Source organism: Phasianus colchicus, chromosome 11 (assembly GCF_987193195.1).
Source record: "Phasianus colchicus chromosome 11, bPhaCol1.hap1.1, whole genome shotgun sequence".
Taxonomy (NCBI): Eukaryota; Metazoa; Chordata; class Aves; order Galliformes; family Phasianidae; genus Phasianus; species Phasianus colchicus.
The window spans coordinates 9,417,710-9,442,574 of NC_143446.1; the positions used below are offsets into that span (position 1 = coordinate 9,417,710).

Consider the following 24,865-nt stretch of genomic DNA (forward strand, 5'->3'; position numbering starts at 1 on the left):
ACAGAACAAAGATATAGGAGAAACAGTGAAAGTTGTTAAACTTGTTTCTGTTCTTTGCTCTAATTCCAGGCATAATTCCTTCTCCATCAGTTAGCAGCTGACAAAAGCTGCAGCAGAATTATGATTTATGTTGTTAAACCTTACTTTCCACAAAAGCTACAAGTCAGCTTGAGTACTTGACTTTCTTTAAGCTATAGTGCACAATATTCTGATTTTCATTAAAGGCGATGTGAAAGAAACCACATGCACTAAGATGAGTACCTAACACACAGTATTTGCATACTACCTCATCGTGAAAATGCAGATTTTCAGCTGCTCACCAGCGTCTTCTTATCTTACTTCTATTTACACTGCAAGTCCCAGACATGCCGGTTCAAACACCTCAATCTCAGTTGAGGCTGTTATTTCTATTTGGTTTTAAAACAGATGATTTTTTGAGAAGTACTATGTTTCAAACATGGTTTCCACACTACCTCAGAGTAACCGCTTCTGCTGTATCAAAGAGCTTCCAAATTTTAAAGCTCAGATGAAACAATAATCAACAAAAATTAACATAACCCATATGTTCCTGGAGTGATCTGATACCTAGCCTCTGGGCAGAGCTTCACTGTAGAACCATTTCTCCTAATTAAATAAAATCACATTAAAAGCTAGCTGTGTAATTGTAAACCTGGTGGTCCTAAATAAATCAGTGACTAAAAATAGGCTTAGCTCAGCAACAGCTGTTAAGAACCTAGAGTTACAGAAGTGAGAAAAAGTGCTTGGCAACTGATATTGGAGCTCAACCTTGGCAGGTGAAACCACTATGGATGGATGGAATGGACAGCATCCCAACAGAGATACTAAACAAAAATCTACCTTCCTTTCCCCTCCTCCCACTGTGCACACCCTTCTGTTTTAAATGCTAACCTGTATTTCTGGTCTTTAACCACTGAGTATTTCCTTTATTTTCTCCATGCTTTCATATTTCTATTTCCATCATCTCTGACATAAAATAAGGCCACGCTCCTTAAGAAAAAACAGAGTTTGAGGTAGGACAGCCAACTTCATGGCTTCCAGCACTCTAGTTTTCTTCTCAGCAGAAAAGCTTTGAAGTTTCACTCTTCTTAAAAATTCACTCGGGTTAGTTTTGCAGTGAGTTAGTCTTAGTGAAGTAAACAGAGCTAAACAGCATTCACACTATTAAACAAAGTATGCATTCTCACTTTATCAATTTCATCTTTCTGTGACACGTTGTGTACAATACTTAAGAACTGACAACAACAATTCAATTCTAAGAAGAAAAATGTCTTTGAAGTAGGCATACATCATTCTTGTGCTGGCTTCACAAATCCTTATAGATTCATATTGCTTCATCCACTGAAGTCAAATTTGTATAGCAAACCCATATTGAACCACTACACAAGCCCAACTCTTTCTTTCCATCACAGAGCTACATGCTGCATGTATACCTTTGAAGCCAGAAATCTTTTTCTACTCTTTCAAAATAGTAATGTTTAACCTAAAAAGCTCTTACAAATCCTAGGAAAAAAGTATACCAGGATATAGGTACGAAGGAGCACTGAAAATAAAGATCAGAAGGATGGTTTTATCCACTGAGCTCAGTTTTTTTAATTATGATTAATTTCAGAAGTATGAAATCCAGCCAATTTCTTTGAGGTTTCTCTTTCCATAGAAGTTTTCTATCTTAGCAGAAAATCAGTCAGCTTTGGCAAGAAGCCCTAGGAAAGTGACCAAACCCTGCAACTCCTCACTTGCATGATCACTATATGCCCTACTCCTTACTGCAGATTTTCACCCTCTGTTCTGAACAGCTACTTGTACGACTTTGCTACACAAAAATTGGCTCTCCCAAAAGTACATTTACTTTAATCAAAATTGTTTCCATTTCATTCACAGAACAGCTCAATACACGATTGGCACAACAAAGGTGATGGCAAATAATGGCATTATTAAGTATTTTTCATTGCCTAGAGAAACAGAGAGCCAAGCACCAAACAACCAAAAAACCAAGAAGAGCATGAAGAGCATTACTGTCTTCAACAATCATTTCTAACAGTAAGAAATATTATTTTTCTTTGCTGACAAAAGTTTGCATTTATTTTAACTCACACAAGCTTTTCCAAGTAACTACCATTCAGTTAAAAAATCATTACTAATTGTTCAGAACAAAAATTCAGAATTACAAAAAGGGTAAAGAACTGGGTCGCATTAAAATGATTTTTAAAAGGTTTGGATTGTCAAGCTGGAGAACTCGAATTTGGACTAAAAAGACTATTTTTTTTCCTACTGATGGGATATCTGGCAGGCTTAAGTGATTGCTTCAAAAATTCATCCCAATATTCAACATGAAAAAGGTTGTATTTTCATATATAGATCCCACATTCTGGATGATCACACTAGTTTAAAATAACATGACTCCAGAGAATAAGTAACAAGTAAATTCTTGGACAACCTTCACGCTTGAAGAATTCGTAGCCTTGGATGACTTACCCAAAATCACAGACAGAAGGCCGTTGCTGGTTTTGATTTGTTTTGTTTTCCTTTTTACAAAGAAAACACAGGAGAACTGAGTAAGAACTCAGACCACTGAAAAAGGAAATGGAAAACACTCAAAATACTTCTCTTTCTAGAATACAGAACAGAACACAACATTTTCCTGCCTGCTTGTTTCTGGCAAACGCTGATGGCCTTATTATCAAATGCAACAGTCCACTGACTAAAGGAGCAAATTACATAGATGAGATTTGATTGGGAACAAGGCACAGATCCCCTGCCGCATTCAGAACTCCTCCATTGAGACTTGGTCTAGTTTTAAGAACTGGAGAAGCCAGGTGAATAAGAAAAACCAGGCAGCTCATAAATCTCTGAGCCTGTGGACTTCCATGATGTACTTCCCTCTTTCTGGCCTTGAAACCACAGTGAATAGATAGAATTTCAGCATCTCTAAGATAGCCCCATGAAAAATGATCATTTTCCCTCTCCATGTCCCTTTTCTCTCTTTCCTTAAATAGCAGCACAACGTGTTGTAACAGTTTCTAACCCTCAGGCAGACAGTGCTGTGCTGGAAGGACTGCTCTGCCCCTAACTGTGACTTCGGCATGAGTACACGGCCACACGTAGGGCAGACAGCTGGCCATACCTCCCAGCAGGCTGCACAGCCACTGAGTGACACAAAGCAGTGACATGCACCACATTCAGCTGCTGCTACAGAAGGGTGCAATGCATACTGCTTAAGACGGTCGGATTTTCTCTTTTAATGGATGTGTTTTTTTCAATGGAGCTGGTTTTACCATCAGTCTTTGTAATACCCATGTTCTGTGCATAGATTTTCTTCCTTCTTAGTATACAGACCAGACTTTTAATAGCTGTTTGCCCAAAGGTCACCAAAACTAATAGTTGCAAATTGTCAATAATTTCTCTACAGTTAACTTACCAGAAAGCAAACTATACTTCTATACAAGTTTAAAGACAACGTATGACTGTAATTCAGACCCCTGATGAAACACACCCCACTTCATAAAGGACAGAGATTCCAAGTTCAAACTGGGATGTAAAATATTTAGCACTTATTTGCACACCAACAGTATCTCAGCCAAGACTAGCAACGTCTTTATAGACAACAAAAGCACTTCTCAGTATCCAGAAGGAAATATGAAACAAAGAGAATCACAGAATGGTAGAACAGCTTGGGCTGGAAGGGACCTCAAGAATCATAATGCTCCAACCTACCTGCTGCAAGCAGCGCCACCAACCTTCACATTTAATACTAGACCAAGTTGCCAGGGCTCCATCCAACCTGGCCTTGAGCACCTCCAGAGGGCATCCACAACCATAGAATCATAGGAACATAGGCAATACAGAAGAAAATCAACAACAACAAAACAAAAAACAACCAAAAGTCTGACAACTCAGTTAAAGTCAAGTCACCAATACACAGACTGTCAGAATGCACCAGAGGCCAAATATAACAATGCTAGCTTAGTTAGGTTTAAAGTCATAGATTCATTTCTTAAAAGATTCATGAAAAAGATCATTTTCAGAGAGATTTGCTCTAGAAATAATGATAACTGTCAGAGAAAAAAGCACACTGCCTACTCAGTAAGCAACTGAGTAACTGGAAGAGTATTTGAAGACAGAATAAGAAAAACAAGGCACCTCAAACTCTTACCCTCTGGGAGAGATTCAGAAACACACATTTCAGTTATTAATTTTAAACAGCTGAAATACTTTCTGATTTATTCCTATGTAAATAGATACAAAATTGACTACCAAGATTCCTTCCAGACTAGAGGAAGCACATTATAAATCCACACACAATAACAAAAGCTGGATATCTTCCAATTCCCTTGCACATTTGTTTTGAAAACAACATGCCAGCCAGCTAGTTTCGTACAAAGCAATATTAATTGACATAGTTCCCACTTGCTCTCTTATCTTTAGTTCCTTTCTTGCAATTTTCAACATGAAGAATCTGAGGATCTGCCAAATCAGTAGTTTCTAAAATTTCAAGGCTCTTGCAACTTTATTTGTACAAACGTTGCTCCATTGTAGCTCATATAACAAATGGTCATAACGTAAATAGTATCAGCTGGATTTCTCAGTATTTTTGCTTACCAAGAACTGCTGGATTTGGTTTATGCATGAACTCTGCTGTGGTGCCCTCCAGTTATCAGACATTTACAGCAGTCACACTATTCCTGCTAACAGCATTTTTTTGCTGGTGTAATCTTGATTACATTTGTTAGAAAGCCACAGAAGCAAATGAAGCATTGCAAGCTTGAGAATCCAATGAACCTTTATCTTGCAGGGGTACCACACAAAGCACATGCAAAACATTGATGAAATGCAGTTGCAGAATTTATAAAGGACTACACAACATAAAGGGGAAGAGAGATCATTGCAAAAATAATCATGATGGCTTAAGGTGTTATTACCACTTACTCTCACGCAATTTTAACCTGCCACAATACATCAGCCTTGATTGCTCAAACTGCTACTAAAGGCTGCTCTGGTGCTCAGTGACTTTGAAACAAATGAGGTAACATTTCCATCACTTGCACTTGGCAGTGATAACTGCAGAGAAATATAACTTACGTTAATCAAATGTAACTTTGTAGTGCTTCTGCTATTAGAATGCCTATTTCTACTTAATGAAAGCCTAATGCAAAATTCTGAAGAAACAGAAATATAACTTAGATTTTCCTTCTAAAAGCGGGCAACTGAACTGTTGAGGAGTTCAAAAATTTATATCAATCATTGGGGGAAAAAAAAAAAAAATCCAGGTTCTTCAACAGATTTCCCTTCCACCCTGTATCAGCCTTCAGCAAAATGGCCCTCAGGTTTCAGGTACAGGTGGCATTTTCAGAAGTTAGTTTTGTGGTTCAGATCCATGCCAACAAACAGCATCTAACCATCTGTAAATCCAAGAGATTTACATCTACTGTACAAAGTTTAAAAGCAAGAACATGTAAGTTCCAAGTGGGAGCTGTTTTCTCATACATTTCTGTACATATTCCCCCCCTCAAAAAAACAAAGCAAAACAAAACAAAAAACAGCTGCAAAAAGAAATGATGATCAGCCCTGGAGGATTGCTACTTGAAGGAAAGAGGCTATGCTCAACATACACTCCCACTGACAATATCTTTTATTTGGCACTACAGAGAAAAGAGAAGGAATGAAGAGAATTTTCAGCTGAGACACCAACAGAATCAAGAACACAGAACGGACTGGAAAGTGGGCAATGCTCTCATTGCCTCACAGCATTATGGGCAGCAGGCTATGGTGGGCAAGGAGAACATCTCCAATGGCCACAGCATCTCTTGTTTGCCAGAAGGAAAACTGGAAAGTTTGTCTCTTTCACCTTCCTCTCTCCCTCCTCACAGTGATAAACTATTTAACGCATATTTTAACTCATAGTAGGAATTCAGTTTAATCCATAAAGATTATTCTTACTTACAGATAAATATTTTTAGTTAGAACATGCAAATTTACAAGTAGATACATCTTGAATTCAAGCATCCCACAGTAACCAACTTCCTTACAAATTCGGTTGTTAATTTTTCAGAAACTTTCCCCTCACTTATCAGATTATATTCTTTTCTGACATCAGCTCTAAGGAAAGAAAGCAGATAAGGTTTCAGATGTATTCTTTATAGTCAGTAAAGTACTCACACCAAAGAATTCTCAACATCCATTATTATTCTTTGTGAGACCGAAGCTGAGTGGTTCCTTCCCGCACTCCTTCCCAAGAACTGACAATTCTATCTAGCTAATACCAACTCTACTTCATCTTCTATTGTTTTACTATCCTCTATAAGTGTGGAGAAAGCCATTTCATAAACTGTTATTTCCATTTTATAATTTATCCTCTAATCTATCTCCAGCATAAAAACGTCATGCTGAAAGTATTTATGGTAGCTTTATTTAAAACAGGATACCGTACAGTAGTTAACTTAGGAGAATAAAATGCTCACTGCCAGTCATTAAAACATCACCTTTGATTTATAAACAAAGCATAAATATATGAGAGATCCCAACCTTAGGAAATGGAACAAAAGAAAAACAAATTATAGCTACCACCTGAACAAATGCACCATGCTTTTAGTGAGCAAAGTATGTAATAAAATTCACACAACTTACATATATTTGGTTACAGCACTTAAAAAAACTTCACAGTATACCAAGTTTTACTGATAGCTCTGCCACAAATTTGTTGCATAATGTTTGTGTCCTTGAGATTAAGACTATCTGCCCATTGGTCACATTTAAAAATAAAATAGTGTTAAGTTTTTCACATTTTAGTGATAATTTATATGACAAAAAAAGACCTTTGTCTTCTGGCTGTGAATGAAAATCAGTCAGCCAATTACTTCCTCTTCCCTTTGCTTCTAAGGCTCCTGAATATAAGATCTTATACAAGATCAAAGCCCATTACATGCATCGTAAGTCAGGTTTAAACATTAGAAGAGGCCTTTCCTGGGGCTTTTGCACTGCAAAGACTTTTGTCTTGACTGAATAATTTCGACCACTTGAAGAATCAGAAAATGAAAAATAATAAATGCTTGATGCAGTAATGATGCAAAACATTCATTAGGCTGGTGAGAATAGCTTTTATCCAGCTCTAATAGTAAAAAAAATCCCCACAAGTAAAAAAAAAAATTAGACATGTAAGATTTTTCAAAACTTCAAATGCGTTCCATGCAGCCATAAATGAAATTTTCACCATTATGCTTACTGCAAACAGCGAACGGCTGAGCCACAGATACAGAACTGTGGCAGTGACATCCCACATTCTGTTACAGCCGGCACGCATCAGGCTGCTATTCAGCTTCCCAAGTCAAAAACCTAACTAAACAAAATCCACAGATTGCAAACGTGATATTTTAACTAATAGGATTTTTCTTTACACGATGAGAAAGTACAGGTAGCATTGCTGGCTCATACGTAGGTTGAAAAGTCTTTTTGTAATCTATAAACCACGCCTAAAGTTGGCTTTAATATTCCAAGCTCCTTGGAAATCACCAAAGGCCCCACAGTTTACACTACACGGTGATAACCTGGCTCTTTATACAACTCACATAACCTGACAGACATGTAAATTCTGCTATTTTGCACCTCTTTCTTTATGGTCAATTAAACATGTACAAATCATACCATTCAATTACTTGAGATGCTCTAATACTTGGTAATATAAATTGTACTCTCCTGCTATTTTAGTCAACATTACTAAGAATTGCCATGAAGCATTACAAAGAAATGCCATGATGAAAATGAAATCCTACTGCTCAATACCACAAGTAGAAATAGAAAACAATATGAGATAACAAAGGACAGTTTGTATCAAATCTCCACCCCCCAGCGCAGCACAGGGAAAAGCTCTCACGTTTTCCATATCCTTCCTCTTCACCTGAAGATTGTTTCTAACTCTGAGGATGTTCCAGGAATGGTAATAGAAGTGGGAAAAGTTCTAAAAACAGAATTACTTTCCAAGTGCTATGACTACATGGTACCTGAATACCACATCAAACAAACAAACAAATATTCTACATTATTTCTTGAAAGCATCCAACATGAAATACAACATTTATTTGCTAGCATTTCTTTGCTTCATTAACAGAAAGAGCTTTTAATGAATATTTCTCAGAGTTGAAAAATATATGGGCACCACGTGTTTTTTTTTTTTGTGGTATGAGTTTGCTATCTATCTATGTGATAAATGAGCACTGTAACAAAATCCTAGCTCAGCCCAACAACAGCAAGTAAAATCAGCAGGATCCCAATAAAGGGTTCCTAGTAACACAGCCAAAATAGCCTCAATGCCTTCCCAGCACAGCTCTCTTCATGACAACACCAAACAAGGTGCTAAAAATTGCAGTCAGTGGCAGTTTTCACAAAGAAATTGTCCTGAAGTATAAGAGTTTACTACATCTACCACTGAACTTCATTGTTGCTCCTTCACTATAAATCCTTTTGATCAACAGTAGAAACTATTGATGTTTTAATGTCTCCTGGGCCACAATCTCAGGAAACCACAAGCCTCATTTCTAAACTGTACAGCACTTTGAGGGCTACTACTAATAGCAGAGCATAAGCATAGCAACAGCACTGGGAGATCAAGACATTTGCCATTTGTGAAAGATTCCACAAGGACAACTGGTGCCCTGCTGAAGTGAACAGGAGTTTTTCCACTGCCCATCCCCCTGACAGTCCCATGGTCATCTGCTAAGAATTCAAAAACAATAAGAGCTTCTTCCCCCTTTTTCCTTCTACTGTTAAATAATACAAAATAATTAATATAAACATTTATAACACAAACAATTCTTATTTTTTAAAACAAAGTCCCTCAATATTACCATCCACTAACCTCTCAGAAAAGGAGAAGTAAAGCTTCCTTACCAAACTTTTTCTTCTTCCATTCCTCCTCTGGCACACTGGTTTATTAAGGCAGGACTACTCATGGTAAGTGCAGGCCTTTCAGAATTCATTTTTTTTCTACAAAGGTACAACAAAAACAACCATTATTAAAACCTGAATGTAAGTGAAGAATGTTCATTTACTAATTCACTAGAAAACTTAGTACAACCCAACCTTAGTACAAACACTTTTAAGACCAAATACACTGCATTTTACTCACTTAAGTAAATCTAAATCAAGGGGATTAATTGGATGAATACACTGAGAAGGATTTGGCAGTTTTGTGAACTTGCTAGTTATGCCAAACTCAACACTGATTGTCTTTTGTTTACTTTTCTGAACGGAGGCCAGCAGAGTTGATGTCAGCAAGCCCCTATCCAGGGCTATGCATAATGTCAGTTATGTTAATTGAGAGCAGCAGTCAGAGCTAGTGCTGTTGTAGAAGGATCCACACAACACTGGGGAGAAAAAATGGACTGTGGATATTTAAAGATCCTTTCAGCATATTCTAATAACTTAAGATCCTTATTTCAGTAGCTTAAGATCATACCTCAGCTGATTTGCAGAAAATTACAATTCACTCATGGTTGAAGTGGCAAAAACAGCACAGATATTCAAATGCTGGCAACAGCAATTCCCAATCTACAGTGCTTCTAAGAGGTCTGTATGGCCAAACATGCTCTGATTAAATGACTCGCGTGATAAGAACCAACCAATCCCTGGATGAATCAGATTAATTTCACACTGAAACACTGCTATGTTTTGGTAACAGGATCCACAACGTTAACAGAAATTCTTACACCTATCTGTGTGGGTTTTTTTGCTTTTAAAACAAAGAAAAAATTGCCTTCTTGAATTTGAGACTCCAAATTTGACTTCACACCTGGTCTCCGTTATGATAAAAAAAACTTCACAGATTAACAGAGAACAAGTTAAAATGTACATTACTTAATCTACTAGAATATAGCAAGCACAGCACGTTTTGTGGTTAAGATAATAGAATCACTGTACGAAGGTATAAAGAAACATTAGAAAGCTGTTTCAAACTGCATGGAAACAAGGGCCAACAGCCACAGCCAGCAAGGGATGACTACAGCACATGGCCCATCGTGGGCACACGAGTTGGGCCAGTCTTCACAAAACACACACTTGGAAGAGAACATCAGCCTTTGTTTCAAAATTCTGTCCAAGTAGGGGCATATAAGAGCCCCAGCAAGCACACTGCTGGAAAGAAGTCCCCCAAATCAGCAACCTCAATTCAGCCCTGACTGAAATATTAAATTCCATGCCTTTTTAGTCCTCAGTAATGCAGGAAGAAGGCAGTTGTTCTTATAGATAATCTGAAGGAACAATGCAGGAGTTCAGATTTAAGCATCTTCTGCAAAGTTCCTCTCTTTTAGGGAGCAATTTCATGCCAGTTATGCAGCAAGAGCATCATCTCCTCTTGTGATCACCCAAACTAATAAGACCCAAGGTTCAGAGGAAGATTAAAAGTAGCCCATTCGTTTGCAAACTTGGAAGCTGAAAGAATCGTTTCAAAACCACAAAGATGCCATTCCAGAAAAATAATAAATAAAACATCCCATACTGTCACTGGTGAGCTAGCAGTGTACCAGAAGTACAAGTGTTTAATCTATGACTAAGAAAGTATTTTCATCACTCCCTTCTCCACCCTTGAAAGCGAACGCTCCACGCACAGCTCAGCACTGAGACTTTAATGTTGAAACAGGAGTAACAGCAGAGGACAGAAAAAATGATACAAGTTCCTATGACTCCAACTACTCTCAGAACAACTGATGATAAAGGTTGACACACATCAAAGAGAAAACAAATGATACATGGAATAAATCCAGTTTGTTCCCTCACTTTCCACAAGGAAAATAAAGTACAGTAATACAGAGAAGAATAGATCTTGTCAAACTTCCCACATCCCTCACATTCCCAGTCTAACATCTAAAATCATCAGTAACACTGTAAAGCTTCAAGTCCAAATCCACTCCTCAGTTAAACACGTGAAGGAGAGGCCCAGCATCCTCCTGGTACCAGGGCAGATGGACACCCTTCTTCAGCCGTCACCAGCAGGAGGAGGATGGGAAACATCGCTGTGCCCAGCAGCCCCTCCTGCAGTGAGCAGCCAGGCACTGCTCCGGCCTGGGAGTGGGCAGCACGGGGCATCGCAGTGCATCGCAGCACAGGGCATTGCAGCACAAGACCCCTGCCCACTACAGCAGAAACCCCCACCGTCCTCAGCACCTTCTGCCTGCACCAGCCAGCTCTTGCAAACCATACTTTCCTCCCCACTGCCATGGGAGCTGGAGGAGCTTGTTACAGCCCAGGCACCAGGCACCTGCTGGTACTGCCATGCGGCAGCACTTCTTCACACCTCAGAGGTCAACAGCCAGGAGTCAGACCAGCTTCTGCAAAATAATCAGCGATTCTTCATGCTATGCTCAAACAGGCCCGCACAGGTCCTAGTTCAGCCTTTACCAGGAGCAGCAGGTAATTAAACAGCTGATCTCCACATCCCTGACAAGTTTATGGCCATGTTGAATACCAGAAGTTTTTTAGGTTCCAAGACAAATGGAAAACTAGTATTTATCTGCAATTTCCAAGGCCATAAGCATCAAATATCACTACTACTTCTCTGTCATTTCCACAAAGAATTCTCAGCCTGCAGGATCCTGACTTGTTGCTGTGCCAGGCACTGCTCTGAGACTCTCTTGAGAAGAAATAACTATTTTTAAAATAAAAACACAATCTTTCTATTACAGGATATAGAAGCAGACATATTTCACAAAGCATCATGAATATTTAAATTTGAACCGCGCAAAATAAAAGCTAATACTGGCAAAATGGAATTTGGTTTAGAATACACTGTTTTATCATTCAGTCAGAGTGTTAAAAGTAAACCCAGAAATGAACTCCCACTAATAACATCCCAAAAAATTGAACTCAATTCAAGAAGCAAAAGAACAGTGTTAAGGAAAAAAAAAAAAAAAAAACAATATACTGTTCATAGGTGCTTCTTTCTGTATCACCATCCAGCACTTGTTTGGACTTGCACTTCGTGGCATAGGCACTATACATGATGAAACTTGAAGGAAGAAAGTAAATCTATCATCTTCCCTCTTCATAAGGTGAAGCCAGGTGCCAAAGCAAGTCAGTAAGTATCAGTTTAAGAAATTCTGCTAAAGATGTGTTCTGTTTCTCCATTTGCACACTGAGCACTGACTATTGCAGATAAGCCACACGCACTTTAATTAAGTGTTGTCCTGGAGATTGTGCTCTGATTTAATAGGAGGAAGTGGGCAAAAGGCAATTCCAGAACAAAAACAAAGGAAAACAATGTCAAAGACTTTATTTATAGCAGCTATGTTTAACAGCACTGTCACTATCTTACTGAGGCAACAGCCTTGAAGAAACATCCATCCTGCCTGTCAAGAGATACCACAAATGTAGCATACCTACCCTAGGACCATACCAGAACAGCCTGCAAGAAGCATGCAACCCCAAATTCTCCTAGAAGTTGTCTCCACAAAGAAAAGCATTTATCTTTCATGACAAATCACCAGTTTGGAATGCCTGACACATTTGCAGTCCATCAGCCTTACAGTGGATTCTTATGACACACAATCGCAGAGAAAAGTCTAGCAGAGGTAAGCCATTGGCTCAAGAGTGAAAAAGTATTAAATTTAAATATACTTTCATGTTTATATTTAGATTTTATTCTGCAATTTCCCCTAAATGGCCAAAAATAAGGGGAAAAAGAAAGAAGGGATCTGGTATAACACAATATACAAGTCTCCAATCCAAACACGGGCACAGATCAGCACTGCAGGATCATTTGAGCAGTAAAGATGAGAAGGTTCAAGAAGTGTTGAAACCAAAACACTTTTTGAGCTCCAACTAGTCTGTAATGGGAGAAATCTGTCTAATTTAATCTGTCTAATCACTTGCCCCTACACAAGGCCATTTTCCTTCTTTGCTTCTGTTATGAAGTAAATTGTTGACCCACAGGATAAAAGGCTCTTTGCATTCCCTGTTTGTACCTCTGGGCAAGTAAGACACAGCATGGTAGTTAAAAATTAAAGTACTCCTCAACTGCTATTCACTCCAGTTAAAGTGAAACTAACAAATATCTTCCTATAAAACCTGTTCCCACAGCTCCACCAGAACATTATCCTTGTTGATGCAGTATCTTATTATACTTGGCTGATAAAAACTCCCTAAAAAGTTTCACTGAACCCTAAGGCAGGAACAGTGAGTGCTCCCTTTGAGGAGAAAGGTGACAGCAGCACAGTAATGTGCATCTACTGCAAAGAGGACTCAGCATTACTGGCACTCTCTCAAACGAATGTCTTGAACAAGAGTACTAATTAGCTAGTGTCCATCACAGCACCTTGAATTTTAAAGAGATGATGTTCCAATCCCTTAGAAAGCTGCACAGAGATTTCATTTCCAGTAACAAGTGCATTTACTCTTCTATTGTTTTTTGGAAAGTCACATCTCCAGGCACACAGTATCACACCTCAACAGCACTCAGCTGCTAACCAGGAGATTGCCTTTGGCAAACAGCTCATTGACTGCAACTTCAAAATGAAATTCATTATTCAGCCGCATACCAACAGGTACCAAAACCAACCCTTTATCCAAATGGCTTTTCTGATGTGTTCAGATACTGCAGTTGCCAAGAACTTGTTATCACTGAAGCACACTTCAGTAAAACCAGAGTGAGAACTTAAGAAGCACGTGAGCGGCGTTTCTCCTGCCTACAGCTGGGAGCAGCAGGCAGTCTGAGAAACTTCCCATTGCACAGCCACTCCAACCCGAGCCTAGCATACCTATCACATACACACACTGTGCTTATTTCATGTACGTTTTGACCTCAACAAACACAACACACACCATTACTTAGCTTTAACACTTTAAAAACGCACGTGATTCACTCAAGGAGGAGGTCTGAGAGGACCTTTTTGAAAACATACTTATTAGAAGGCTTTTATTCCCCTCCTGAAGCGTGTCATTAAACGCCATCCACTACTGTTCTCTTCAGAAGAGGAGATAAGTTTTATACAAAAGTTTTATACAAAGGTATTTGGAAGATCCTATGTGGTGCAAGTAGCTCAGAGAACTGCACGCACTGCACGTAACTCTTCAGTCTGTATTTGGTGCTTCCATTAAAACTCTCCAAATGATAGAGAAGTTCTAATATAATATAACTCTTCCCTGACTTGCAGCAAGCACTGAGTCTGGCTCTCTCCCCACGTACCCACACCTGCTATAGGCAGGCAGACAGTCTATTCAGTCTTACATAAAAGACAGCATTTAGTTTTGAAACAGCATGAATCTTATCTTTCTTCTCAGCACAAAGTCGACTGAAAGGTACAAGACAACAATAATAAAAGCACAAATTCACACCACACTGAAGCCAGAACACAGATAGATACAGGCAGCGTTCTACACTGCAGAAATAAAACCTACTGCGAGATGCTGTTACCACAGGACCAGTCTTTTATTTTACTGTTTGGTTCTTTTCCCCCTCAAAAAAGCCAAACGAAAAGGAAAATGTTTACAACTCATCTCAGATCACCTTCAAAGAAACTGCACGGAGAAATGTGCCATCATTGAAAAGGAAATGCTGCTACAACACAGATGTCTCTCAGAACTGTGAAAATATACTGATATATCGAGACACCAACACCAGGAAAACGACGATCAGGTATGTGCACACAATGTATATTCCCAAAATAGGAACACAGATTTTCCAGAGCTGGTTACTTCTGTGAAAAATAAGTTATGGAACAATTCAGGCTGCTGGTTTAATTTATTTTGCAAAGCAGCAGATTTTGCTAACAATGTCTATCAGTGGGGAAAAAAAGAGAAGAGCAAGGATCACCCCATGCTGTCTGACCTGCAAAGCCATCAGGAGCTGGAGACTGAGAAACTTTAACAGCGTGGGGGCAAAGAGGGAACACCTGGGAGCTTTGCTGTCACTTTATGGAAGGTAATTGATCGTTGTATCAATAAGGAAAAGGAATTCTTCAATGCTTCAGTGCTCAGTGTCTTTGTAACCCACAACCAAACCTCTCATATCTGTTCATGTAAAAACTCTAACATGAAGAAATGCTAACAAAGACTGGAATAGGACGCTTTCAACATAAGGTTTAAAATGCAGAAGGTGCACACAGAATTAAAAGCCATACAAGCACTAAGGTTGGAAAGACCACTCAGACAGCCTGGTCCAACCTCCGACCCACCACAAACACACGACACTCAGCACAGCATCTTCCTGAGAAGAAACTTTTCTTAACATTGTTCAGCAGAATTCGCAGAGCACTAAGTGTTGCATTCTAGTGAACAGAGATCAAAGAATTTCATGTCACTGCTGTTACATATGTCATAGTGAAAGAAGCTTGCTTCCCTGCAGACCAAAAGATCCAGGTGTTCCTAACACTGCGAGCACCGGCCTTCAGCACCAGGCACTGAACAAAACAACCTATATGTTCCATCAACAGATTGAACGGAGCAAGAAGGATCCCCCACCACTATTTCTCTGCCCTTTTCCTCTTTCCAAGTTTTTTATTTCCCTCTTTCCCCTTTCCAAGTTTTTTTTTTTTTTAATTTCTTGTCAACAAAGCACAACATCATCATTCTGCTGCAGACTTATTGCCAGTCTGTTTACAAAGAAAAAAGGGGCAAAAACTTGCACTGATTTGGTTCATATATTACAATTCCAAATGTGAATCCAACTACTTTCATGCTAAACTTTCTGCTCTGTGTTTTGCATTTGACACTATGCAGCAAAACAATGTTGAGAAGCGCTTTCCAAAGATTAGCAGTATTTATGTTCCCAATTCAGTGAGTCATGCAGCAAGCGATTTCTGAGATGAATTTAACTCTATCCACCTCAAACGTCTGAATTTGAGAGCAAACACAAAGTGTTTATTCAGAAGTCACAACAACGACAAAGATTTTATCTATGACAATTATTTTATCTTTTTTTTTTTTTTTATTCCCAGAAATAACTATGTGATGTTCCTGTAAAGAATACCACACGTTACAAAGCCATACAGACAGCAAAATTATTTGTTCAGCTATAAACAAAGCTAAATAAATTTAAGGGACAATTTATTAAACAAAAAGAAGAGGAATTTTCTGAAGCTTGCATTGAAGGAAAGTATTTTTTCCCCATAGTAACAGCAGACTGAGAAAAAAAGAAAGAACACATTCAGTGTGCAGTGGCCCAGCGTCAAAGCAGCACAACTGCTGCCACATGTTTTCATGTTCTTCTCTTCCTTTCAAAATATTACAGCCTCTCACAATAAAACGGTCTGTTCTCATTTTTTTTTTTTTTTAATTGAGAATAAAAGCTAAGTGAAACAGGATCAGAGTTGATATAAGCACGACTTCTTCTCCCTTTAATCAGAGTGATCGTTTCCAGGGAACTGCAACATGTTCAAATTTTATCTGCCTGGAAGGGCGTCAGGCTTCTCCCTAACATTGAAACTATCATCCTGTCAGCCTATTATCTTAATAATCATGATTGTCTAATTCAAGATTGCTGCACAGTTCCATGTCACTGAAGCTTGTCAAGTTGATTTGTTGTTTTTTTTTTTCTTTTTTAACTATTCAGTAAACTTATTAACAACAGGCAAAAGCTGTACTGCCCTAAAATTACCTTTTCAGCCTTTAGTGTTTTTCACCCATGTTGCTAAGCATGCTTCATACTCAAAGCTACATGGGAAAGCTTGCAAGATTATCTTTCCACATAGTAATCAACTTGCTTGAGGGGACATTAATTATCAACAAGCATAGCATCAACAAGAAGCTAATTTTGATAACAACTATTAATGTTATTAATGTAAGCACAATATTTCAAGACTTAAACAAGAACCTTGCTATCCACAGGTCAATACCAGGTTCAGAGGTTGATGGCTCTAAGTGCTGGGCTGCAGGCAATCCACACCTACCTCTCACCTCTCCCAGCTACAGGGCAGGATCCTTCAGTTAAGGCTATGTATAAGCAGAAGCTACCAGTCACCCTTAACGCATGCACTGCCCAAACAATTGGTCTTTGTCATCCTCAGAACAAAGGTGACAGTCAAGACAGAACCTTCTGGGACAATACTAACTGGACACATTGAAATAGTTGAAATAAAAGCAGTAGAATTCTGATATTGTAGAGATAAACACAATGGGCATGCTCTTCTCCGAGTTTTTTTTCTCCTGAAAATTTATTGTAGGCAAATGCTTTAGTGTTAAAAGTAAATAGATGTACAAGTAGAATGCCTGAGAGATGATACCAGCACAGCAGCTGCTCTTGGCTCTGCTGAAACCACACAAGTCCTGATAGAAACTGCCAGCTTTCCAACTTTCTGCTAGCTTTGGTGCTACAAAAGCCAGCAAACCTTTGTGAAGGCAAGTTGATTAACTGTGAGCACAGTTAATCCTATGTAGAAAGGAGAATCAATGACAGCACAGGGCACCTTTCTATGTATGTAAAGTTTCTGTTTGTAACAGCTGCATGTGAAAAGCAAAAGCCAGGCTTTTAATGGAAAGAACAAAAAGCTTGTTCCTCAGTTTAATAACTCGGGAGGAGGTGGCTGGATGTCACTACAGGCCATGCTTTCAAGGGCCTCCTTCAGCAGCAGCCTGGATGAGGCACAAACCACTTCCAGGTAACTCAGCCCCACTCGCAGGTCACTCGCTCAGGTTTGGAAGCCCTCGGCTACATGTGATCAGAAAGAACTAAATAAACCTGCATGTAGTGGTGTTTAGATGTTCACAGCCCGACACACCAGCACACCAACTGCTGCAGTGCTCACAGCTGGGTTCAGCACAAGATTGAGCACCTGCAACTCAACTGTTGTTTACATTTCCAGCATATCACTTCATGTTGCTCACAGCTGTTAGTGCTTACAGTTCCACAGTGTATCACCTCATGTTCAGCCCTGGTTGACACTAGATGGGAAAACACTTGGTGTTTGTTTTTACATCCTCTCTGTTACATTCAGGCCATCACAGCTAGGTGCTATTTAGTTCAGAATTCCAGCTATTACATTTGTTTTATTTTTTTAAGTGCACAACCATAGTAGTGGACCATAGATTACTGCAGTATACTTCGCAAGTCCTTTGTTTTCCAGTCACATCCATAACTCCGCTACAACAGCTCTCCATGCTCTGACAGGTTTGCAGGCCATGGCCATTGTTTCATTCCTGACACCGCAGAGAGCTGAAATCCACAGCAGCCCTTACAGCTCAAGAGGTACCAGTGACTGAAGAACCAAGGAGCTTTGTAGGACCCGGATATATGGAGATCACCTTTTTCCAGCCAATAAGCACAGATGCAAACATCAGAACATCAACACTTCTCTTTGTGCAGTAAATTCAAGTACTTTTGCCTGTTTCAACCTTTACTTCCAACACAGTTCTGCTCTGAATTTTCCAAATTGTTAAGGAGCAGAACAACTCCTCAAAGCACAGAAGCTATCTGTCACACTTCAGTGAGCTTCCAATGTTCATATCCTGAATAATTAATAAGTAACTAAATAAATAAAATGGAAAACCTGATATAACAAACAAATACATTGGACAAGTCAACAGCATCCAACACCCCGAGTCCCGCAGCCCTCCATTACACACACCTGTAACCTCAAAGGAACAAAGTGGCAGATCTGAAGATGTTTCTCGACTTGCACACGGCCTTTACTGAGTGCGAGGCGTCAGAATGATGCACGCACACCAAGCGCTCCACATGATTCTGAATGCTTCTATTACAGATTCTTTCACACAACGCTCGTGTTTCTTCAGAGGAATTGCTCAAAAACTTAAAATACCGACAGCTTGCAAACACAACCCTAGCACACCCAGAACTTAAGAGGTCAGTTGGCTTAAATATCAGAAGACAAAGATCTAACACGCAGAAAAAAAAATCTCCTGTACCAACATCGAGAACTAAGACAGAGTTCAAACAAACAAAGTGAGCGCCAGCAGGTAGCACTCACTGGTGTCAGCTCGTGCACAGCCACACAAAGCAGACTTGTTTAAGGACAGGAGGTGCGACGCCGACCGCTGCCCGCCCCGCACCGCGCGTGTTCCCGGAACGGCCGCGGCGCCCGGGGCAGAGCAGGGCAGGGCAGGGCACAGCAAGGCACAGCAAGGCATGGCAAGGCATGGCAGAGCACAGCAAGGCATGGCAGGGCACAGCAAGGCATGGCAGGGCACAGCAAGGCATGGCAGGGCACAGCAAGGCATGGCAGGGCACAGCAAGGCATGGCAGAGCACAGCAAGGCAAGGCGCGGGGGTCACGAGCCCGGACACCCCGCGCAGCGGTACGTGCGGCTCCGACGGGAAACAAAAAGAGAGTTCTGTTCGGAACAATAAAGCGTTTTGTTTGGCAGAATCGGGTAATAAATACTGACTGAAAACAGCGGATTTAGAAACACTCCAGAAAGTTAACGCCACGACGGGCCGAACACGGTGACAGAGCACGGCGACAAAGCACGGCACGGCCGCTCACCTCCCCGCTCCGAAAGCTGCCGCACCGCTATGGAGACGTTCGGTCCGGCCGCTTCCGAACCCCGCGGCTCCTCCTACGCCAAACGCGAGTTGCGCACGGACACACGGACACACGGCACCCGCCCGCCGACCGGCCGCGTTTAGCAGAGCTCTGACACGGCGCACACGGATCCTCCGAGTGCCGGAGGGTGAAGGAATGCCATCCGTCCGCCGCCAAGCGTGGCACGCGGCACCAGACCGCACGGCCGCCGCGAACGGCCTCACCGCGCCTTCACACGCACGCGGCTCCGCACCGCCGCCCGCCCGGCGCCCTCGGCTGCAGACGGAACCCCGTCCGCCCCCCTCCCCCCCACGAAGCACGACGCGGCCGCTGAGGGCACCGCCGGGTGCCTCTCCCGCTCCGACAGGGGCACCTTACCGCGCACCCTCCGGCTCTTCCCCGGCTCCCGGCATGCGGCTGGTGGAGCTGACAGCCCGGCCGGGTCTCGGTGCCGAGTTGGGCCGCGGCCGGCGGCGCGAGGATCGGGCGGGGCGCGGGGCTGTCAGGGCGGCGCTGGGAGGAGACGCACGGGCCGCTCCCACCCGCCGCCCCCAGCGCCCGCCCCGCTCCGCCGCACAGGTCCGCCCCGCAGCGCTGCTCCCCGCCTCCCACGGGACTGGCGGTGAGAGAACCGCTGCCCGTAGGGCAACGGCTTGGGGGAAACTCGCGGGCGGTAACGGAGCCGCGTGCTGCGGCAGAAAGAGTCACAGCATCCGTGAGGTTGGACCAAAAGATCATCCAGTCCAACCGCCAGCACAGCCCGCCAGAACTGCCCGCTGCGCCACAGCTGCACGGCGCTCCAACGCCTCCGGGGACGGTGACACCGTCACGACCTGGGCAGCTGCGCCCATAAAGCGCCAAGACGTGCTGGAAACGGTGTTTGTCGTACACTGACAAACCTACATTCGGTAGCAAGTCTATGGAGGCCACTTCAGGGCAGCAAACGCAAACTCAAATGAAATAAAGATGCACGGTTTTTTTTACAACAGCAGAACTGCCATCATAGAGCAGCCGCTGGGAAAGGAATGACGAAGGACAAAAAATAGCTAACTGCCTTTTGCAGCCCACAAGCACCAGAAATATGCTACAATAGAATAACTTAATCTTCAACTTGTCCCAGAGAGCTGAGTCTAAAAACGCGGTATGGACATCAGACCTGGTTTATTGTTAAGTAAATGTCTTCAATTCCATTTGATTGCTAAACTGAACTCCACTTCAAAACAGTCTGAAAATACTCAGGAATCAAAGGTCACATGTAAAGAAGTTAGTACTTATGGTGCTCTGAAACACTCTTTAAACTACAGACAATTCAGGTGGAGATCAGCCATCCATATCCCACAGTATTCTCACACAAAACATTACTCTGGCATATATTTTGGTACTTAGCACCACTTAGTCTATTCAGTTACTCAGCTTTTTGAAATAAAGACTGGAGAAATTTGGTACATCTACTAAGAAATTGACCGAAGTTAATTTCTCCTTTACATTTAGTTGGGGTAAAATTGCTACAGCCAATGAGATCAGGTACACACAGCTCACCCATTGGCTTAGCCTCATAAGAGCACCGTGTATCAGAGCTACACCTATTTTCTGTTCTTTTCTATGGTACCAGAAGCCAATTAAAAGTAATTGTTCTCCGCAATTTCTTTTTTTCCATCATTCCTAAAGCAGCAATCCACATAAACTAATCAGGTGCGTGAGGACTTGGCACTTCTCTGGCCCTGTGGCAAAGTTACCTACCCAGGGAATTACAGTGCTATGAGCAAAATCTGCCTCACAGCAAGACCAACGTAACCGGCAGAATGAAGCAACCTCCGGGGCTGGTTAGGTCTGGCTGTCTGTGGTGGATTCCTGAAACCCCAAGTCCTCATCACAACAGCTGCCAGGAGAACTAGAGAGCAACCATCCTGCTCCCTGCTCCAGGGTGCCACCGACGTGCCTGCCGCAAAGGCAGCACTGCAATGGGCAGCACGTGTGTGTCCATACAGGACTTAGCAAGGCTGTAAAGGAAAGCAACAGTTTTAGAGCATTATTTGGCATTCGCTATCAGGAAATGGGAGGAGATGCTCTGTTTAGAGACCACTCTTCTACATGCCCTCAACATTTCCACTTACACAATGAATGAAGGATTAGCTAATGTAAATTATACAATGTAATTGATCTCACCCAGATCAGCTGAATATGCTGTCCAGGGCGATGTAATGCTTTTTCATTTTTTTGTAGTAATCTGTAATTCCTGTTTTGAAGACTATTAACTCTATGATATAACGTGCAGTTGTTTTTTAGCCTGTTTAGAGAATGAAATTTTATTTATTAAGCAAAATACTGTGTTAAATGAATTGTTACTTCAGTCCTAAAGCTTGTCCTAAAATACAGCAACATTTGAGAGTTATACTTAAAAAAGATAATAATAACCTTTGTAATTACAGAAGCCAACTTATGGTGAGGGCAGCAATTTTCAAATACACACATTTCCCAGGCATAAAGGCAGCCTAAGCAGAGGGCCAAGTTCAGCAGTGAGAATCCTGCCTTGTTTTCCTGATCCCCATAACTATTACTCTCACTCCGCCCTCAGTGGCTGTGCATTGTCCAACTGTTATCCTGCAAAGAGATGGTGGTTTCCTTCCTAACACCGAAGTCACACCTTGGCAGATGTGCAAAAGCTACAGCAGAGAGCAGGCAGTTTCCTTTCTGTTGATGAATAACAACTTTTACGGGAACATTCTATGCATCAGACATTTAGAGATGAGCAGGTTTAACGCTATTCTCACTTCTAATTATTCTGCAATTGGTATGATGTAACTGACAGCAATGAAATCACTCCTTTCATCAAAATGATAAAGGAGTGATTCTTGCAAACCAGGCTCACATCAGGCAAAAGCTTCTCTGGAAGTGGGGCTTGAAATAGGCCCTGTCAAATCTGTGCATGGTCACAAGGCTGCCCCAACTCACCCTTCTGTCCCCTACTGCAGAGGAAATAAAATTCATGGCTTACATCCACCCCAAACCTGTCTCCTCCTGCAGTTCTTCCAGCACCTCTGCTGCGCTCGCCTGCCACAGAACTTGGCTGGGGCATGAAACAGTGCCCAGGTGACTGTTCCACCACGTGGATTGTTGCAAAATGGCAAAAGCTGCTATCTAATGAAACATGCTGACTGGCTACAGGCTGTTGAAAGAAGCACTGTTATGGCTCAAGACTAAGATACAAATCCCTTGTTCTATCCTCATCTGACATCAGCCTCTCCTCTGCTCTGAAGCGGATCTATTTCCTATCTAGTTCCTATCAATTTCTATGTAAAATGAGGATAATAATACTTGTTTATGTCATTTGCATGTCTAGTTGTGCTCTTGTGAGTTAAAAAATCTTGTGAAACACCAAACTCTGACGCATCTCACTCACATTGTCAGTTTCTGGTTTCATAATCAGCCCCATTGAAACTGGCTGAATCACCTGAGAAATACAACATTGCTAAAAAGGGGTGCAGACAGAGCAGTTAAAAAGACTTAGAAAATGCTACTGAAAAAGATGCTTATATTGTGATTATCGTTCAGCAAGTTGCACTGTACATTACTTTCACCAGGCAGTATTGAGCTGCAGTGAAATACAGCCTCAAAGACTGCTTTTTTCCAGTACAGCCTGGAATACAGGATACACACTGAACTGGTCTCCAAGACTCTTTGAATAATCGTTTTCTATGCATATTAGTTAGAATATATTCTCTAACAAATTATGATTACTGATAGTCAAATATTTTTTGGTTGAGTAAAATCTCATCATAAAACGCTGGCTATATAGTTAAAGCAAGTTCAGTGTTGATTTGCAGACAAATGGTAGTACAGAATTTGCACAGGGGGAGCTTATGTGTTCTACCACTTACAAGTCAGTGACTCCACAGGTGCATACTTCCCCCACGGAGAAGAAATGTCAATTATATAATTATTATGCCATAAATTTACCTGACTCATGTAATCAACAAGACTCTCTCTCTTAAACTGACTTTTTTTTTTTTTGTAGTGGCTAAATATTTAGGATTCCTGGTAGATCAGCAGCCCAACAGAACAACATTCCACATGCTCACTCTTGTTGGTTCAACCTTCCACATGTTGCCAAGGCCTGCAAACCTGCAAAGAAAGGTAGCTGGACATCTGTGGTAAATCACTCTTGAATGTTACGGCTCCATCTGCACTAAGAAATTAAGTCTTCACATTAATTGATGAAGAAAATTCTCCATATGTTATTCTTCTTGCACTGCTGTTTATAATAAACTATGATATGCACATAAGATAAATTGTTATATCCGATTATATATATATAATTTATTTTTCAGCATCTCTCATTTTCACTTCAATGTTCCCAAATGTCTGCATTGAAGCGAAATACCCAAATCTTGAACAACTGTGCCTCAAGCACTGAAGTAGACATAGGCAAGCATTTCATTTCTTGGTCATCTAGTTAATGTTTGATAGTGAGGAAAGAACATTGCCTTCTCCTTGATTTTTGAGAGCAATATGGCCAATTCCTGCAATTTCTATGGACTGCTACAAACACGAAGTCCTTGCCAACAGTGCATCTGCCTATGAAAGTGAACCTCACAGGTAAATCAGACTTTACTAAATCAGAACAGAAAGTAAAATTGTATCCTGCTGTAAAAGATAGAATCTGACAATTTTTGTGGTTTTTATGAGTCTGGGAAACAGCAACAGATAATGATAGCAAGTAAAATAAGAATTTATTGCAGAATGAGAGAAAAATTCCTTTCACTGATCTATAGTACAGCCTTTAACTTCTGACCTTTTAGAAGTAATTCAGGTCTGATCATTTATAGTTTGAATACACAGATTGTGTGCAATGCATGTTTTATCACTGTAACTCAAATGCAAAGTTCTAGGGTAGTTTGTTTTTTCTGGGGGGAGGGAGAAGGGGAACACTTCAGTATCAAGTCACCACAGTATTTGAGTGTAAGATAAGGAAAAATAAGAGCTTACTTTCAAAGTTTTTTTTTGAGATGTATAATCCATATGCACATCCCCATATCAATCCATGACTTCCCACATCCTCAAACTATAAGAATTTTGGCCAGCAGTTCCCAAACATCAGAAAAACATTCCGAGGGTACTCATATTTTAAACCAAAGGTCTAAAAACTAAAGCAGCACCTCCTTTCCATTTTCTTTCAACCACAAAGACCCTTGTGCATAGGACTCCAAGCACAGCACACAAATAGAACTGCAGAACATCCTTCTAGGTAATACACCTGGGAGAAGTCCAGTTCAGGTAAGTAACTTGAAACTCTTGAATTATAAATGCAATTATAAATGCAGTTAATGACACTTCAGAATGTCTCTGATTTATGTAGTGATGAGAGCAGAATTCAGAATTGAGAGACAGAGG

General features: G+C 41.0%; 1 protein-coding gene across 2 annotated transcripts in view; it reads right to left on the minus strand.

Annotated features, from left to right (window-relative positions):
• ARHGEF3 (Rho guanine nucleotide exchange factor 3) overlaps positions 1 to 20,006 on the minus strand; it is a 114,733-nt gene extending 94,727 nt beyond the window's left edge. The window contains exons 1-2 of one of the 2 annotated variants that reach the window (XM_031608205.2): positions 19,853 to 20,006; positions 8,899 to 8,994 (exon numbers count right to left, since the gene is read on the minus strand). In XM_031608205.2, the coding sequence (XP_031464065.2) occupies positions 8,899 to 8,994; positions 19,853 to 19,887 (131 nt within the window). In that variant the 5' untranslated portion in view covers positions 19,888 to 20,006. The remainder of the gene's footprint in view (positions 1 to 8,898; positions 8,995 to 19,852) is intronic. The other variant, XM_090148207.1, reaches the window with a different exon arrangement.
• Positions 20,007 to 24,865: the final 4,859 nt, after the last annotated feature.